General features: G+C 44.9%; 1 protein-coding gene across 5 annotated transcripts in view; it reads left to right on the top strand.

Annotated features, from left to right (window-relative positions):
* Positions 1 to 14,200, top strand: part of ADAMTSL1 (ADAMTS like 1) — a 1,002,857-nt gene extending 988,657 nt beyond the window's left edge. For 3 of the 5 annotated variants that reach the window (XM_066368244.1, XM_066368241.1, XM_066368246.1), the window contains 2 exons: positions 10,362 to 10,471; positions 11,286 to 11,650. In XM_066368244.1, the coding sequence (XP_066224341.1) occupies positions 10,362 to 10,471; positions 11,286 to 11,625 (450 nt within the window). In that variant the 3' untranslated portion in view covers positions 11,626 to 11,650. Of the gene's footprint in view, positions 1 to 10,361; positions 10,472 to 11,285; positions 11,651 to 12,937 lie in introns of those variants that run through there. The other 2 variants (XM_066368243.1, XM_066368245.1) reach the window with 1 other exon arrangement.
* Positions 14,201 to 18,475: the final 4,275 nt, after the last annotated feature.

Genomic DNA, 18,475 nt, shown 5'->3' on the forward strand with positions numbered 1-18,475 from the left:
CTCAGGTGCTAGAATGGCTCTGGTTGCAACAGAGCAACGCCCCAGATGGGCAGAGCATCGCCCCCTGATGGACGTGCTGGGTGGATCCCGGTCGGACGCATGCGGGAGTCTGTCTGACTGCCTCCCCATTTCCAACTTCAGAAAAATACAAAAAAATAAATAAATAAATAATAAAAAAGATATTCCCAGATAAAAGTTGAGAAAGTTCATTACCACTAGGCATTAACAACCAGGAACATAAAGGAGAGACCATAAGGTTAAAATTAAGGGATGCTAGATAGTAACTTGAAGTAATATGAAGACATAAAGATTTCCAGTAAATGTATATACATGGACAAATATAAAAATCAGTGTTGTTGTAATTTTGGTTTATAACCCCACTTTTTATTTTTGAAAGGATTTAAATGACTAATGAATCAAAAATTATAAATCTATGTTAGTGGATATATAATATATAAAGACGTAGTTTCTATATCATTAACATAAAATGGGGGAGGGTACAAAGCTATATATATAGAAGTAGAGTTCTTATATGTGGTTGACGTTAAATCGGTATTAATTCAAATTAGATTATTATAATTTTAGTATATTATATGTAATGCCAATGGTAACCACAAATTAAATACCTATAAACTATACTCAAAAGGAAATGAGAAGGGATCAAAACATGTCTCTACAGAAAACTAGCTAAACACAAAAGAAGGCAATAATGCAGAGAATGGAAGGTAAAAACCATAAGACATACAGTAAAAAAAAAAGTGGCAAAAGTAAGTTTTTCCTTATCAGTAATTAAATGTAGTTTGGGGGAAAAACTCCCCAGTCAAAAGGCATAGGTTGGCATAATATATTACAAACACCTAATTCTAAATTATCTGTGAGAGTCATTCTAGAGCTAAAGACCCAAAAAGATTAAAACTGAAAGGATGGAAAAGGATATTGCATGCAAAACAGTAATATCAGACATATTTTAAGTTGAAATTGTCATAAAAGACAAGGAAGAAAATTACTTCTTGATAAAGGTTCAGTATATCAAGAAGCACAATTATTAACATATGCATAAATATCAAAGCTCTAAAACACATAAATCAAACAATGAAAGAACTAAGGAGAGAAATAGTTTTACAATAGTTGGACACTTAAACACCCTACTTCTGATCATGGATAGAACAACCAAACAAAGATCAATTTAAAAATAGAGGAATTTAATAAACTATAGAACAAGTAAACCTAACAGACATATACAGACCACTCCACCTAACAACAGCAGATATGCGCTTTTCTAGTGTGCATTAGACATTTGCCAGGATAGACTACATGTTAGGCTACAAAACAAGTCTTGTAAAGCCAGTATTAGCAGCTGCCATCAAAGTTGCCTGGCAACACAGGTTCAGGTTTGATTCAGATCGATCATAAAGAAACAATTGAGCTAAAAGCTAGTGGTCCATTTTCCTTTATTCTAGACTCGCACTCAGCAAGTTAGTAAAAACAAACACACTGGGTTCCAAAACACACCTATTCAGCGCTCACAAAGCTACTGACTCATCCGAGTTTTCCTAGAATAAAAGGTTTCCACCTCACCAGTCTTATTCACTTCTGTTCCCCACCTCCTTCTCCTCTACAAACTGGCTTCTCCTTCACCATTCTGCCATTTTGGCTGCCTCCTCCATGTGGCCTCCCTGCCCTGCGACACCATGGGCTCTTCCTCTCTAAAAGAACGTGATCAGTCTCTCCAAATGGCCTCCTAGCTCCTCATTTTAAAACCTTTTGGCACGAAAGACCCTCCCCTAGCATGAAAGGCAATCAGCCGAACCACGTGAGCAGCAGGCATCTTTAACAGGGTGAGCAAAATATATCTTATCTGCCCGACAAGTCTTAATAAACTTTAAAAGAGTGAAATCATATGAAGTATCTTTTCACCACAATGGATAAAACTAGAAGTTAGTAGCAGAAGGAAAACAAAAATATTCACAAATATGTAGAAAATAAACAATACTTTTAAACAACTTAGGTCAAAGAAGAAACCACAAAGGAAATTAGAAAATACCTTAAGATGAGTGAGATTTTTTTTTTAGAGATCTAAGATGATACACCCACCTCCTCCCAGGCCTAAACTGGAGTTAAAACTAAATTTAAGAACATTCATTCTGAAAAACCAACTTAAGACTAGACAAAAAGGAGTCTGATAGCCAAAAATTCACAGAAGAAGCCACACAGAGACTGGTTAGGAAGGGCAGAGACGCGAAAAGGACTGGCTCTGCTCCCACAAGCTGCTGCTGATGTTCCAGAGGAATCTCTCAGCAGCTGCAGGGGTCAATTCTCCCAGGGAAGGAAGGATTCTAAACCCCACCCAGGCTCCCCAGCCCAGACCATCAGGCCTGGAAGAAGCCTGTGATATCACATTCAGCTGTGATAAGCAGCAAGGTTTCTGTCTGCCAGAAAGAGAAGGAAGTCTGCAGAAACTCAGGCACCCTCTTAAAGGGCCAATGCAAAAATCTCATTCATAGCCACTTATTGTGGGCTCTGGCAGAGGGAGGGCTGGATGGAATAGAGTCGCATGAGAATCTGAAGTTTGTGACTCTGGGAAGAAACACAGAGGGACAGCTACCAAATTTCCTGTGCTGAGTTCTTCTCCCATACTTTTATCACCATCAATCTTGGGCAGGGCAAACCCCTTCGTGTGGCATCAGCCTGGGGGCAAGAAATTTGCCCCACCCTGAGAAGATTAAGCCCTGCTAAGGAGTTAGCTGCCTTGGCTAGGGAGCAGAGGTCTGAACAGACTCAGGGAGTGACAGTCACTCAGTTGTCCCATTCTCACGTGAATCTGGTGCTTCCCCCTCACAAGACAGTCTATACAACTAACCCCCATGGCCAACACCTAATGGTTTTGCCCTGCTGAAGTCAGGCCAAAATCCAGGACAGACTGAGACTGGTGACTCTAGAGCAGGGGCCACACCGACTACCTTCCCTGAAGCCTCTGGCACCTCCCCCTCAGGGGAGATCCAATAATCCCATCCTCCCAACTTTACCAGAGGCTTTTTCAGTGACAGAGCCTAACAGGCAGCCAGCAGGTGAAGGCAGCTGGAGGTAAACCTTCCCCTTGGCCAGGTGCTGGTAAAAGCTGGTCTCAATGTGCATTTTGGGTCCTTCCCATGCACACCTAAGCCCAGCAGAGGCTGCCAAAAACTGTGGATTGCTTATAGCTCCAAACAGGTGGCTGAGAGCCAGGTACAGGCAGCATCTTTCATTGGCCTGCACCAGGTTTCCTTCCCAGAACCAACACACCCAGTGGCCAGTTTCAGACATCTGAGCAGGATCCAATTAGCTTCACAAGCAGTGTATCCAAAGGGAGGGCTCGTCAGGCACCGAACCCAGCTGAGGCAAATCTGCTTCCTGTGGTCAGCACCTACAGGGTAGCTCACATGCACTGGTCAAGGTAGATCCTCACAGTCAGCCACCCTGAGAGTTCATCCCACACACAATGGGCCAATAGCAATCAAGACTCAGTTATAATAACAGGGTCCACATAACCCACACAAGGGGCATTCCTAGAGCACACAGGTGATCAAAGAGGCTACATCACTGGACCCAATAGAACACCTACTACATAAGGCCACTCCACAAAAACCGAGAATCCTAGCAGAGCTGTCTAATTGATAGAAATTAACACAAAGAGGCAGCCAAAATGGGGAGGAAAAGAAATGGGTCCCAAAAGACAACAAGACAAATCTCCAGAAAAAAAGCTAACTGAAATGGAGTGAAACGGATAAGCATTTTATCACATATAGAGTTCAGAGTAGTGATTCTACAGATGCTCAAGGAAAAAAGTTAGAACTTCAATAAAGAGATAGCATCAAAAAAACAGGATACAGAAACCATGAAAAGTAACCAGTCAGAAATGAAGAATACAATATCCAGCATCAAGAATACATGGGAAGGAATAAACAGTAGGTTGGATGAAGCAGAGGATCAGATCAGCAATTTGGAAGACAAGGTAGAAAAAAAGATGCCCAATTAGAGCAGCAAAAAGAAAAAATAATTTGAATGAGTGATGCTATTTTAAGGTACCTTTGAAACAACATGAAACATAACATCTGTATCATAGGGGTACCAGAAGAGAGGGAGCAAGGGATTGAGAATCTATTTGAAGAAATAATGACCAAAAATTTCCCTAACTTGGTGAAGGAAAAAACACACAAGTCCAGGAAACTCAGAGTCCCCAACAAGATGGACCCAAAGAAGCCCACATCAAGACACTTTATAACTAAAATAGCAAAGGTCAGAGACAAAGAGAAAATCTTAAACACAGCAAGAGAAAAGCAGTCACTTACAAGAGAGCTCTCATAAGGTTGTCAGTTGATTTTTCAACAGAAAGGCTTCAGGCCAGAAGGGATTGGCATGAAATATTCAAAGTGATATAAATGTAGGTATTTACAACTATATTCAAAGCAAAAACTTACAACCAAGACTACTTAACCTAGCAACGCTATCATTTGAAATTGAAGGTGAAATAAAGATCTTCCCAGATAAGGAAAAACTAAAGGAGTTTACCACCAAACCAGTATTACAAGAAGAAACCCAGAACACTAATTTGAAAGAATATGTATACCCCGGTGTTCACTGAAATGTTACTTACAATAGCCAAGATCTGGAAACAGCCCAAGTGCCCATTAGTAGATGAGTGGATAAAAAAGCTGTGGTACATTTACACAATGGAATACTACTTGGCCATAAAAAGGAAGGAAATTGTACCTTTTGCGACAACATGGATAGACCTGTAGATCATTATAGTAAGTGAAATAAGCCAGTCAGAGAAAGACAAGTATCATATAATTTCACCCATATGTGGAACCTAATGAACAAAATGAACTAACAAGCAAAACAGAAATACACTGTACAGGGTAGGCTGACAGCTGTCGAAGGCAGGGGTGTTGGGTGAGGGAGGGATAGAGCAAACAAGGACATAAAATGAATAAACACTCATGGACATAAATAGCAGTGTGGTGATTACAAGTAGGGGAGGTTGAGGAGTGTGTCAGGGGATAAATGGTGATAGACAAAGATTTTACTTGGGGGTAAACACACAATACAGTGTACAGAGATATGTTGTAGAATTGGGCACCTGAAACCTGTATAATTATGTTAACCAGTGTCACCCCAATAAAAATCAATAAAAAAAGACAAGTAAAAACATGGGCTGCAGAGAAAGCAGTGCTGAGAAGAAAATTTATAGTTGTAAATACCTACATTAAAAAAGAAAGATCTCAAATCAACCTATACTTATACCTTGAGAAAATGTTTTTAAATGGAGCTAACTAAACCCTAGCAGAAGGCAATAACAAAGAATAGATTGGCAATAAGTAAAAAAAAAAAAAAAAAAAAAAAAAGTTAAAGGAAGCAATAAAGAAAAATCAATGAAACTAAAACTTGGCTCTTCCAAAAACTCTAAAATAGACCAACTATTAGCTATCTTGACTATGGAATAAAAGAAAACATTTATTATTAAAATCTGAAATGAAGGGGTAACATTTTTGATTTTACAGAAATAAAAAGATTATATGAGAATACTATGAAAAGTTATACACCAATAAGCTTGGATAACCTAGGTGTAGTGGACAAATTCCAAGAATCACATAACCCATGAAGACCAAATCATAGAAAAAGAAAAATATTAATATACCTATAACTAGTAAAGAGATTGAATCAGTAATCAGAGACCTCCCTACAAAGAAAAGCCCTAGATCCAAAGGCCTCACTGATGGAGTCTAAGCAATACTTACAGAATTTATACCAATCCTTCTCAAACTCTTCCTAAAGATTGAAGGGGAGGTAATGCTTGCTAACTCATTCAATGAGGCCAGTAGTACCCTGATACCAAAGCCAAAGGACGAAAGTACAAGAAAGAAAAACTAAAGACCAAAATTCCCTTCTAATTATTGATGCAGAAATCCTCAATAAACTACAATCCAACCAAATTTAGCAGTAAAATAAAAGGATTATATATCATGAACAAGTAGAATTTATTCTTGGAACATAAAGCTAGTTCAACATATGAAAATCAATCACTATAATACACTATATTAGTAAAATGAAGGGGGAATACACATAGTCATTTCAATTGATACCAGAATATCATTAGAGAAAATTCAACACCTTTTCATAATAAAAAACATTCAACAAAACAGTAATAGAAAGAAACTACCTCAAAATATTAAAGACCACATATGAAATCTCACAGTTAACATTAGCCAAAACAATCTTGAAAAAAAACAGAACAAAGTTGAAGGTCTCACACATTCTGATTTCAAAACTTACTACACAGCCTGCAGTGAACAAAGTTGAAGGTCTCACACATTCTGATTTCAAAACTTACTACACAGCCTGCAGTGGTGCAGCGGATAGAGCATCAGACTGGGATACAGAGGACCCAGGTTCAAAATCCCAAGACTGCCATCCTGAGCATGGACTCATCTGGCTTCAGCGCAGGGTTGCTGGCTTAAGCATGGGATCATAGACATGATCCCATGGTCTCTGGCTTGAGCCCAAAGGTCGCTGGCTTGAGCCCAAAGTTGCTGGCTCAAGCAAGGGGTCACTCGCTCTGCTGTAACCCCCGTGAAGTCACATATCAGAAAGCAATCAATGAAGGAGCCACAACAAAGAATTGATGCCTCTCATCTCTTTCCCTTCCTGTCTGTCTGTCCCTATCAGTCCTTCTCTCTATCTCTCTCTCTCTGGCTCTGTAACAAAACAACAACAAAACCCAACTTACTATACAAAGCACAGTAATCAAAACAGTATAGTGCTGACATACAGGTAGGCATACATACCAATGAAGTGGACTAGAGAGCCCCGAAATAAACTCTTGTATATATGGTCAAATAAAGTGTGCCAAGATCATTCAATGGAGAAAGGAGAGTCTTCAGTAAATGGTGCAGGAGAAATTATATATCTACATGCAAGAGAATGAAGTTGGATCCTTGTTTTACACCGTATAAAAAATTAACACAAAATAGACTTAAATGTAAGTTAAAAATATAAAACTCTTAAAAGAGAACAGAGAAGGGAGAAGTTTATAATAACAGATTTGGCAATTATTTCTTGGATATTACACTAAAAGGCAACAAAAGAAAAATTAGATAAACTGGGTATCATCAAATTTAAAAGCTTTTCCTCATCAAAGGACACTATCAACAGAGTAATAAAGGGAACACACAGAATGAGAGAAAATTCAATTGACCTATGAATAATGCCAGGGTTAGGGGTGCCCACTTCCTACCCAGTCAAAAAATCTGTTTATAACTTTTGACTCCCCAATAACTTAAGTTGTCCCTCAGTCTCCAGAAGGTATTGGGTCCAGGATACCAAAATTTACAGATGCTCAAGTCTTCTACATGAAATGGCACATATCAATGCATGCAGCCAGCCTTCCACATCCATGGACTTTCAACCACAGATCAAAAACAGTACGGCTATTTATTGAAAAAAAATCCACATATAAATGGACCGGCACAGTTCAAATTTGTCTTGTTCCAGAGGCATTTATATTTTTAAATCATAAATCTGATAAAAGATTAATTTCCTGAATATATAGAAGAGAACTGCATCTCAACAGCAAGACACAAAGCCTTGAATAGATATTTCTCTAAAGATGTCCAAATGAGCAATACACAAATAAGAAAATGTTGAACATCACTAGTAATTAGGGAAAGGCAAATCAAAACCATTTATCCAGTAGGACTTTTATTAAAAAAAAAAATCAAACAGAAAATAATACATGCTGACCAAGACGTGGAGAAATTTGAACCTGCATGCACTGTTGATGGGAATGTGAAATGGCACAACTGCTGTGGTAAATGGTATGTATGGAGGTTCCTCAAAAAACTAAACATAGCATTACCTTGTGCTCCAGCAATTTCACTTCTGGCTATGTACTCAGAAGAACTAAAAGCAAAGATTTGAACATATATTTGTACACTAATATTCATGGTAGCCTTATTCACAATAGCCAAAAAGTGAAAACAACTCCCATGTCCATTAACAGACGGTTAACAAAATGTGGTATATACTTACAATGGTATATTAACCAGTCTTAAAAAAAGAAATTCTGTATATGCTAAAACATGGGTGAACCTTGAAAACAATAATTTAAGTGAAAGAAGCCAGACACAAAAGGACAAAAACTGTATGATTCCACTTAAATGAGGTACCTAGAGTAGTCAGATTTATAGAAACAGAAAGTAGAATGGTGGTTACTGGGGACTTGGAAAAGGGTAACGGGGAGTTAGTGTTTAATGGGCTCAGAGTTTAATTAGGGATGATGAGCCTGACCAGGCAGTGGCACAATGGATAGAGCGTCAGACTGGGATGCAGAGGACCCAGGTTCAAGACCCCAAGGTCGCCAGCTTGAGCGCAGGCTCATCTGGTTTGAGCAAAAAGCCCACCAGCTTGAACCCAAGGTAGCTGGCTCCAGCAAGGGGTTACTCAGTCTGCTGAAGGCCCATGGTCAAGGCACATATGAAAAGCAATCAATGAACAACTAAGGTGTTGCAATGCGCAATGAAAAACTAATGATTGATGCTTCTCATCTCTCTCTGTTCCTGTCTGTCTGTCCCTGTCTATCCCTCTCTCTGACTCACTCTCTGTCTCTGTAAAAAAAAAAAAAAAAAAATTAGGGACGATGAAAAGGTTCTTGAGATAAATAATGTTAATGATGTATAGCAATATGAATGTACTTATTGCCACTGAATTGTACACATAGAAATAGTTAAAGTCATAAATTTTAACAGATTATGTATTTGTATCACATTTTTTTAAAAAATCCCAGTTGCTGGTGTCAAGGGACATTTTTCATTTTCCCTAACTCTCCTGTGTCTTTGTGAACAATAGTATCACACTGGACCCTTCACAGCCCATCTCTTTAGGGTCTGAGTTCACACTTTCTAGTATCACTTGGTCAGACCAAGGGGTGAGATTTGATTGATGAGGTTGATGCACTCAGCTATAGCAGAAGGAGCAGTAACTAGCTTCAGGCATAGTTGCCTGACCTAAGAGACTACCTTTACCTTAAATCCTTTACTTTCAGGCCCTGGCCGGTTGGCTCAGTGGTAGAGCGTTGGCCTGGCGTGCAGAAGTCCCGGGTTCAATTCCTGGCCAGGGCACACAGGAGAAGTGCCCATCTGCTTCTCCACCCCTCCCCCTCTCCTCCCTCTCTGTCTCTCTCTTCCCCTCCCGCAGCCAAGGCTCCTTTGGAGCAAAGATGGCCCAGGCGCTGGGGATGGCTCCTTGGCCTCTGCCCCAGGCGCTAGAGTGGCTCTGGTCTCGACAGAGCGACGCCCCGGAGGGGCAGAGCATCGCCCCCTGGTGGGCAGAGCTTCGCCCCTGGTGGGCGTGCCGGGTGGATCCAGTCGGGCAGATGCGGGAGTCTGTTTGACTGTCTATCCCCGTTTCCAGCTTCAGAAAAATACAAAAAAATACAAAAAAAAAAAATCCTTTACTTTCAGTGGTTCATAATCTTTGAAATCTTTTGGGCATCTGATAAAAACTGGGTTCTCTTGCTAGAAAAAAATGTCAATAAACACAAGAGTTCTGCTTATAATTTTAAGGGTTAACAACTCTTCTGTGGTCCCCTAGGAAGTCCAAAGACCCCCAAGTTACGGACTTTTGTTCTAGAGTGACCTCCAAGGGATATCTGTCCCTTTACTCAAATAGCAGATGTCAGCTAAGGTCCTGCTGTTTTTGTATTTTTCAGATACCATTTTTAGAGGTATTTACTGTGGTGGTCTCTGGCTTTACCAACTCTAGGAAAAGCTTAGCAATCTCCATGAGCACATATCAGAAGAATATAAGCAGGGACTAACTATACATACCTAAGTCTGCTTTGGTTCATCCATCCTGGGTTTAACCTCGAGAAAAATGAAGCCAAAGGAAGGGAGGAAAGAGATAGACTTGATTACTTTGATGAATTTAGCAAGAAAACAATAAACCAAATTAGTCTCTGGACTAAAGGAGGGACTGAGGGGCTTCTTTAGAGGACTTCACCTCTAAAGAAGGTAAAGACACATTATGCCAAGAAGTCTTTCACCTGTTTCATCGGGAAGGGGTTGACTGGCTCTGATTGGCTCTATGCTACAATTAGCCATTTGCTAACAGAATGCTCGCAGACCACGGGGACGCTACCCATTCTGCTGTGGCACGAGGAAAACATGCCAGTGAACATCCTTTAGTTGCCCCCAAAGAAAGGGCATGATGAATGATCCAAAGACCTCAAACGAGACCCTGCACGTGTCCCCTGCAGCCTGAGTATTGCAGCCTCCCCTCGAAGTGGTTAACATTATACCTCTATGTCACCTTTCTCTGCTTCCCAGTGCAATGGGCCTTGCATTGGGCCTCGCCTAGCCGTGCAACACAGACAAGTCTTCTGCCAGACACTGGATGGCGTCGCCTTACCGTCAGAGCAGTGCAGTGCCCTTCCCAGGTAAAAGAAAACCAGGGGCCCCCTTTCCCCGGCCCATGTCCACAGCACAGAAAGATGGTGGGGAATGGATGTTTTTCCTCCAATCTCCCACAGTTCCAGGAGTCAAATGCATTGCCGTTTCACCTCAATTCTCGCTAGGCCACTGACCTCCTCAGAGGTAGAAAGCTCAGTGGTGGCCTTGTGCTAGCCGAGTGGGCCAGTCTGGGTCCTCCTTCCTTAGAGATGAAGAGTGCACAGGTTCCCTTGAGGGAAGCCTGACCCCACAGGAGACCCGACCTAGTGCCAGGGCGGGCAGGAGGTGAGATCCACAAAGTGGCCACCAGACCTTAAGGACCCCATCAGCTGCTCACTCTTGTTGACCTCCCTCTAGAAATTAGGCTGACATGAGGGGTTTTGTCCCTGGTTCTCTGCCTATCCCTATCCAGCCCCCATTTCTTGTCATACCTCCTTGTAGGTGTCCCCCCAGGGGTGACAGCTCGGCACCCCCACACAAGGCCCCAGCCCCTGAAACTGACTCCAGGCTCAGCCTCTGCCAGCCCACACCTTGGGTGAGCTTATTCTCAGGTACTGCAGTGAGGTTGACATTGCAGAGATGAGCAGACAGAGTCCCAGGTAGAGGAAGTGGCTTTCTGAGATCTTACAGCCACTCGGGAACAGAGCAGAGAGCAGAACCCAGGTCTGGCAGCACTGAAGGGTCTTGAGTTGCCCAGCATTCTGGGGTTTACACCATTGTTTTCACATCCATCTCCCCACACCCCATCCAGCTCCAGCCTCCACAGAGGCAGACCCTAACCCTGCCACCCTCCTCCTGCAGGCCCGTGAGCACCCAGAACTGCTGGTCAGAAGCCTGCAGCGTACACTGGAGGGTCAGCCTGTGGACCCTGTGCACGGCCACCTGCGGCAACTACGGCTTCCAGTCCCGTCGTGTGGAGTGTGTGCATGCCCGCACCAACAAGGCAGTGCCCGAGCACCTGTGCTCCTGGGGGCCCCGGCCGGCCAACTGGCAGCGCTGCAACATCACCCCGTGTGAAAACAGTATGTTCCAATCCCAAAGAGCCTTCTGCAAATCCCCCGCAGGGCGTCGGGTGCAGAGGGCAGTCCCCGGGCCCCAGCCTGAGCACAGGGCACTGGGTCTGGCTCCCCGAGGATTGTGAGCTGGGGCTAGAGTTAGGTATCTTCAAATGGGTGTGTGGGTGTGTGCAAGGATGTGTGTACACATATTCAGACCACAAAAGATGGCTGGGTATGCCCTAAGTGCTCCCACCCGGCCCTAGAGGCAGGTGCTGATGACCAAGTGCTGGGTGAAGTCAGCCTCCAGCTCACCCAGGCATTCGGCTGGGGCCCACAGGGGCCAACTAAACAGTGTCGCTTGGGGACAGGCTGCTACAGAGAAAGCACTGTTCAGAGTGCCTTCTGCTCAGCAGGCCCTGCACCCATCCCGGTCTGCTTCTCACAGAACAAGGACCTACTGACTGCCTCCCTCCCCCGCCGTCTCACGGCACCAGCTGGCCTGAGCCCTGCCCTTGGGGTCTCTCTCTCCCTCCTCCCTCGGGCCTGACCCTCCTCCCTCAGGTCTGACTCTCCTCAGGCCAACATCAGCATTGGTGACCCTGTCAGGTAGATATCTATTTTCACTTCCTCTAAACCCAAAACACATCGGAGGTGCTTCCCCACAGGGAAGAAGACAAGGCGGAGGCAAAGAATAGAATGTTTCCACCTGCTGCAGTGCCATCTTCCAACAGGGCCTCAGTAAGCATCAGATTCTAGTGCTGAGGCAGATGTCCTGGAGGCAAATACTCCTGGTTGCTTTCTCTACACTGGAAAGGGACAGTCTTTGTCTTCCTATGTGGTGCCGATCCATCAGATGTTCAGTGAAAGTAGTGCAGACTCACTGTCAGCCAGAGATGTCCACAACCCAAATCAGTACCAGTACTGATGAAGCAAATGCTGGACTAGAGCACCACGGAGTTCTGGGACAGCCTGGTGGGGGGGGGGGGGGGGAGAATGCTTAGGTGGAGAATATCAGAAACAGGGCTTTACCGGGACAGGAAGGCTCACGTCCTGGAGGAGGAGGCCATCAGGACAGGCCTCACTCACCTGTGGCCTCGAAGTGGAACGACACATGTAGTCTCTCTGGGAAGCATCGCCAGGAGGAGAGTCACTTACTAAAATACCGTGTGAAAGGCAAGCCTGCCAGGAGGTGAGGCAGTTCTGAGGAGAGGGAGGTGCCAGGAAGCCTCAGGAAGGACGGGAGCTGTCGGAGGCAGGAGGGCAGGCCCGGGCCAGGTGGCTGAGCGGAGCCCCCGCTGGAGCGAGGCCAGCCCAGAGGAGCTGGACATCAGTGCCCCTCCCGTCACAGGAGTCTGGTGCCCAAGGCAGGCCCAGGAAGCACCCAGGTGGCCACAGCCATTAGCCTGTGTTTCACGTTTCCTTTCTGTCCCCTTCCCCGCCCCTCCCCCTTCCCAGTGGAGTGCAGAGATACCACCAGGTACTGTGAGAAGGTGAAACAGCTGAAACTCTGCCAGCTCAGCCAGTTCAAGTCTCGCTGCTGTGGAACTTGTGGCAAAGTGTGAAGACAGGGCCCAGGGAAGAGCTCTGCCCTGGCCGTACAAAGGACTCACGCAACCACCTTGGACAGAACTTAAACTTTATTCATTTTATTTATTTATTTCCCCCTCCCTGCCCCCAACTACACACACCCTCCTCCACGCCCTCCCCCACCACATCCCCAGATATGAGGACCTCAGCATGTCTTCTCTCTCAGCTGGATGGAGGACAGAATGTTGGGAAAGGACAAGGACAGAGGTCTAAAGGAGGTTGCATAGCAGACCGAGCCAGACAGCAGGAGCTTCCTTGCAAAGCTGGCTCCCTCCCAAACCTGGGTCCTGATGAGACCTAGGGAGAGGCAGGCATGGCCCCTGTGGACAGCAGGGATCCAGAACTCCCAACAGGCAGGAGGGCAGGGTCCCAGACGGTTTGACAACCACCTGGGTCTTTCCAGCGGCAGTGCACTGTTAATGCAGGAGCAGGAGCGAGCTGCCCCAGTCTCCTCCCCGGCCTCTGCCCCGCAGCACACTGTTAACGCAGGAGCGGGAGCGAGCTGCCCCAGTCTCCTCCCCGGCCTCTGCCCCGCAGCACACTGTTAACGCAGGAGCGGGAGCGAGCTGCTCCAGTCTCCTCCCCGGCCTCTGCCCCGCAGCCTCGGGAGGGGCAAGCAGAGGCCGGACACCACGCTGAGGCAGAACCAGCCCTTTGCTCAGCTCTTTCCGTGAGGGGTGAGGGGTGCGGGGTGAGCAATGAGAACTCAAAACACGGGCATGTAGGGGTACAGGAGGAGACAGTCCAAGGTGGCTGAAAGCACACGAGGCAGGAAGGAAGCGGCGAGGGAGGGGATGGAGGCACAAGAAAGACTGTACTGTTCGTCAGTGGGAACGTGGAGGGGACAGGAGGAGTGAGTGGGCAAGAGGCTCGAGGGACAGGGCTCTCAGAGCTGTGCTGCCCTCACAGGCTCAGCTTGGGTAAGACACACGCTGTGGGCTGGAGGGGAGACCCTGCTCCCCACGCTGTCTCGGTGAGCTTTCTGCCCGTACACCTGCAGCAGAACCACTCTGGCGTTTAAATCTATATGCCTGGAACTCACTGATGGGAGCCAGGGGCGTTCTGAGCATGAATAGGCCTGTATTTTGTCTCCGTGGCCTTTGCTGCCCCACTTAAGAGCCAGGGACTAGAGTCAATCTTCAAAAATCAATTCATCAATTTGTCAGAGAGCAGCCATCAGGTCATAGCAACCACTTCACTCCAGAGCTGGCCGGGCCGGGGGTGGACAGTGTGCGGGTCCTTCCCACACCATGGGAGTTGCCCTCTGAACTAGAGCAGCTTGAGGCGGGGTGATCGGGTACAGTGGTAAAGCCAAAGGGTAACTAAAGCTGCCAGACTGTCCCCAAAGGCTTTTCAACCCATTCCCCCCATGCAATAAACTACTAGCAATCAACATATACCAGTTTTGGTGATTTGGCAAATTGTTCCTTCAGCAAGTGGCTCTGGACAAGGGATTTTGGCCACGCCCCCCCCAGTGGCCACAGTTTAGTAGCCATGGCAGGGCAGAGTGGCCAGAGTCACTCACCCTTCAGAATAAAGCAGCCCTGCACATACACACTTGCAAACCCCACTCCCTTTGGGGCCACCCCCCCCCCCCCCCGACATTAAGGCTGCATTCTCCAACCCGCCCAGAAGGAGGAGGAGAGGGGAAGGCAACACTAAGCTGTGTCCTCCCTAGGTGACTGTGGACAGCTAGGTGGGTTTCCTCCTTTCTCACCACAAAAAGGGGCTCTAAGAAAGCATGTTACTAAAAATCAATGTCATGTTTATTTAAAATAAAAGAGAATGTTTTCTATGTCTGTATATCTTTTGTGAATATTTATTAGGATTTCTTGTATAAAAAAAAAGTGCAATATTAATAATTGTACATTGTCATCTAGACAACAAAGTATTTGGAGGACTTTTTAGTAACTTCCTGCAGTTGTGTTCCTGTAAACTGGGGTGGTGATTATTGTATTGTTCCTGTTTTTAATAGAACCTGATGTTAACTCTGGATCCACTCACTGTGTACAGAATACATTGTAAAAATTAACATGGGATGGTGGGCCAAGAAGAGGGAATTTATTTGTGACACAATAGTAACACATGGAATGAAGACAACAAATTCTATACTACTACTAATGCGGCTGGTTATTTCTAGTTCAATAGCTGTTGAAAACCAGGGCCAATATTCACATTGCCCACCCAGCCGGCGTCCTCCCGCACTGCCACCAGCCAGGCTCTGGGAGTGGGCTTCAGAGCAAGCCGGGAGGACCTGGGCTTGGGATAGGAAGCCAAGTGCTCCTTGCATGACATGAATGTTCATTTACTGTTTGTTCTGTGAATTGTGACTCAGCAGCACCCCAAGATTATTAGGGCTGCTGAATAATGTGGAAGGGGCACTTCCTCCTCTAAAACACAAAACTGTATTTATATTTTTTTGTACAGATAATACAGCTTATTTATTTAAATCGTGTCGTCTGAATCTCTCTTAAGCTCAGCCCTCCATCTTGTTTAGTGCAGGGGGAGAGGGTGGTTCCTAGCCCCTTATGCGTGTTCGGCTGAAGAGGAAAAATTGAGGTTTTCAGCTTCACATCAGGAGCTGGGGGCCCAGGCCTGGCAGGGCCAGCTCTGTGGATGGATGTAGAGGAGCTACAGTTGTAGACAGGCACATGTTTAGGCTTAGTGCTGCCTTTCAGTATCTTATATAAGGTCCTAGGTGGTGGGAATACACAGATGGGAGCCCCAGTACCCTTGGGAAGGAAAGCTAGCACAGGCATCTCAGGGTAGACGCAGACTTGGGTGCAGGAGGAGACTAATGCCAGCTCAGGCTTCCCATGTGCACAGTGTGTGGTGTGAAGTAACTGCATGCAGAAGTGGTGATCATACACTGTTGGCAACACTGTTGGCAAGGGCCAACACTTACAGATCGCTACAACATTTAATCCTCACATCAACCCTATGATTATCCCATTTACAGCCCAAGGTCACCCAGCTGGTGGAATGGATTTATACTCTAGTAGTCTGGTGTTTTAGCCAGAGCCTTGCTCTTATCCACTATGCTGTCTGCAGCTCGTCTGTGGGTTAGCTGACCGTGCTTGGCCGCCTTGGTGTACACCCTACTCTCCAACCTCCCTACAGCTTGGAGGTTGGTAGAATGACAATAGTACATCTTACTGGAGTTGTCATTTTCTTATCCGCTAAAATTAATTATGGCATTCTTGGGCTCCTAGCTCCCTATTTTTTTTTTATTCAGTGAGAGCAGGGGATACAGAAACAGACTCCCACATGCACCCCTACTGGGATCCACCTGACAAGCCCACTAGGGGACGATGCTCTGCCCATCTGGGGCATTGCTCCATTGCTTAACAACCAAGCTCTTCTTAGTGCCTGAGGCAGAGGCCATGGGGCCATCCTCAGTGCCCAGGGCCAACTCGCTCCAATGGAGCCATGGCTGCAGAAGGGGGAAAGGGGACGGGGGGAGGGCGGGAAAATCAGATTAGCGCTTCTCTTGTGTGCCCTGACCAGGAATCAAACCCCAGACATCCACATGCTGGGCCGATGCTCTACCCCTGAGCCAACTGGCCAGGGCCTCCTAGCTTCCTATTTTTAAACAAAGCTACTGTGATAAGTGGGGGGGAAAAAAAAAAGAAAAGAAAAGAAAAAGAAGGAAAAAGCTATTACAGAGTTCTTCATAAGCAGGCCCTGGTGAAAGGGCAGCATGTCCCCACGCCCAGGCAATGGCCACATGTGGGCCTTTGTGAGAGACACTCCCAAGGCCCCTGGCCTAAGCGCCACCCTCTGGCCTGGTTTCCAGCTCCTGACTTCAGCATATCACACTCTGCTGAGCAGTATAAAAATACAGCAGAAAGCTCTGAAATGCCAATTATTTTCTAAGGCTTTTTAGGTTTTGCTTTACAAAAAAAGGCAATACTAGAACTATAAATACAAACCAGCAACCAAACAGTGTGCTGCAGAAACGCTGGTGGAGGGGGAATTAGTCAGATGCCAGGGCAAAAACCCAGGAGGGCTGAATGGTGGGAAAAGCTCAAGTACATTGTATGGAAAATTTTCCAGCCAAAAGCACAGAGCACGGCAGGAGTAAGAGAAGGATTCCTACCAAGATGCCACCAACCACAATGTAAAAGTTTGGGATATTAACCACAGGCCAGTCCTGGGTTACAACTCCTTACACTAGAGTCCCCCGCTTGGCCTCAAATGTTTCTAGGACTTTAGCAAGATGAGCCCAAGAAATCTGAGTCCACTGAAACCAGAACTGTCAACAATCACCAAAGCTCATTTTGCCTCATCTTTCTCACCTTTAAAGAGAGCGTACCTCAAAGGACAGGGTTATTGCGTGAAGCGATTAGTACTTCATGTCGAGGAAAATACAAGGGTGCCTGGCATATCACTGAAGCTCTCACTGAATGTTAATCACTATCATCATCCAAGTTACCTTAGGGAGATAGGGAGATGGAGGACAGAGCTGGCAGAAATTCCCATCACTTCCCATTGTCGGTACTGAGAGAGTCCTCTCTGTTTCCATTTTTGTGTGAGAAGGACATCAGTCATTCCTGCAAAGTTCAATACTACACAGTAGTAGTATAACAAGGAGGCATTAGTGAACCAAACTCTGCATCTTGGAAGAAAACAGATCAGTCCATGTAGCCAACTCAAAGACGCACCAGAATACTGACATACTTCCAGAAATACCTCCCAAGACAGACATTATCTTGTGATCCAAATGTCTAGTCTCAATTCAAAATACCCAGATGTACACATAGGTGCTGTTTCCTTTAATTTACCAAAAAAAGAAAAAATATTCATGAACAAATATACAAATAACTAAAATTAAGAATATTTCACTTACCACATAGTAGATGTTTTTAAGAACGGCATACTATTGACCACTCACCTCAGGTATTTTCCTGCAAATAAATCCAAAGGAAATAATGCAATTTTATTAATGGATCTCAGGTAAAATGAGCCCAGTTAGATCTCACTAATCTATCTGTGGGGCTCTCCAAAATAGGCAAATTCATCCCCAAAGGGTAAGGGAATAGCCTATAACCCAGTGAAAACTGGCCTTTTAGGTGAATTAACCCAAAGAAGGATAAATTAGGAAACAATAAGGTGGCACCTCCTGACTCTTGTCTCTTTTTGTCCTTTACTTTAATCCAGTGGTTCTCAAACTTTTTGAAGTCAGGGTGCATTTAAAATCCTACAAATTATTATAGGCACACTATATACATTTTTCTGAAAAATATGTTATAATAATTAAGTCAAATATTATAGGAAAAATATAAAGTCCAAGCGTGCTTTTATGGTAATTAAACAAAATAAATATGACAAAATTAAATTCTGACCTTAAAAAACATTTTTATGTTACATTTTTTGTTATGCTTTTTAGAATTCGTAGAAAGGAGG

This window comes from Saccopteryx leptura, chromosome 2, assembly GCF_036850995.1.
Source record: "Saccopteryx leptura isolate mSacLep1 chromosome 2, mSacLep1_pri_phased_curated, whole genome shotgun sequence".
Classification (NCBI taxonomy): domain Eukaryota; kingdom Metazoa; phylum Chordata; class Mammalia; order Chiroptera; family Emballonuridae; genus Saccopteryx; species Saccopteryx leptura.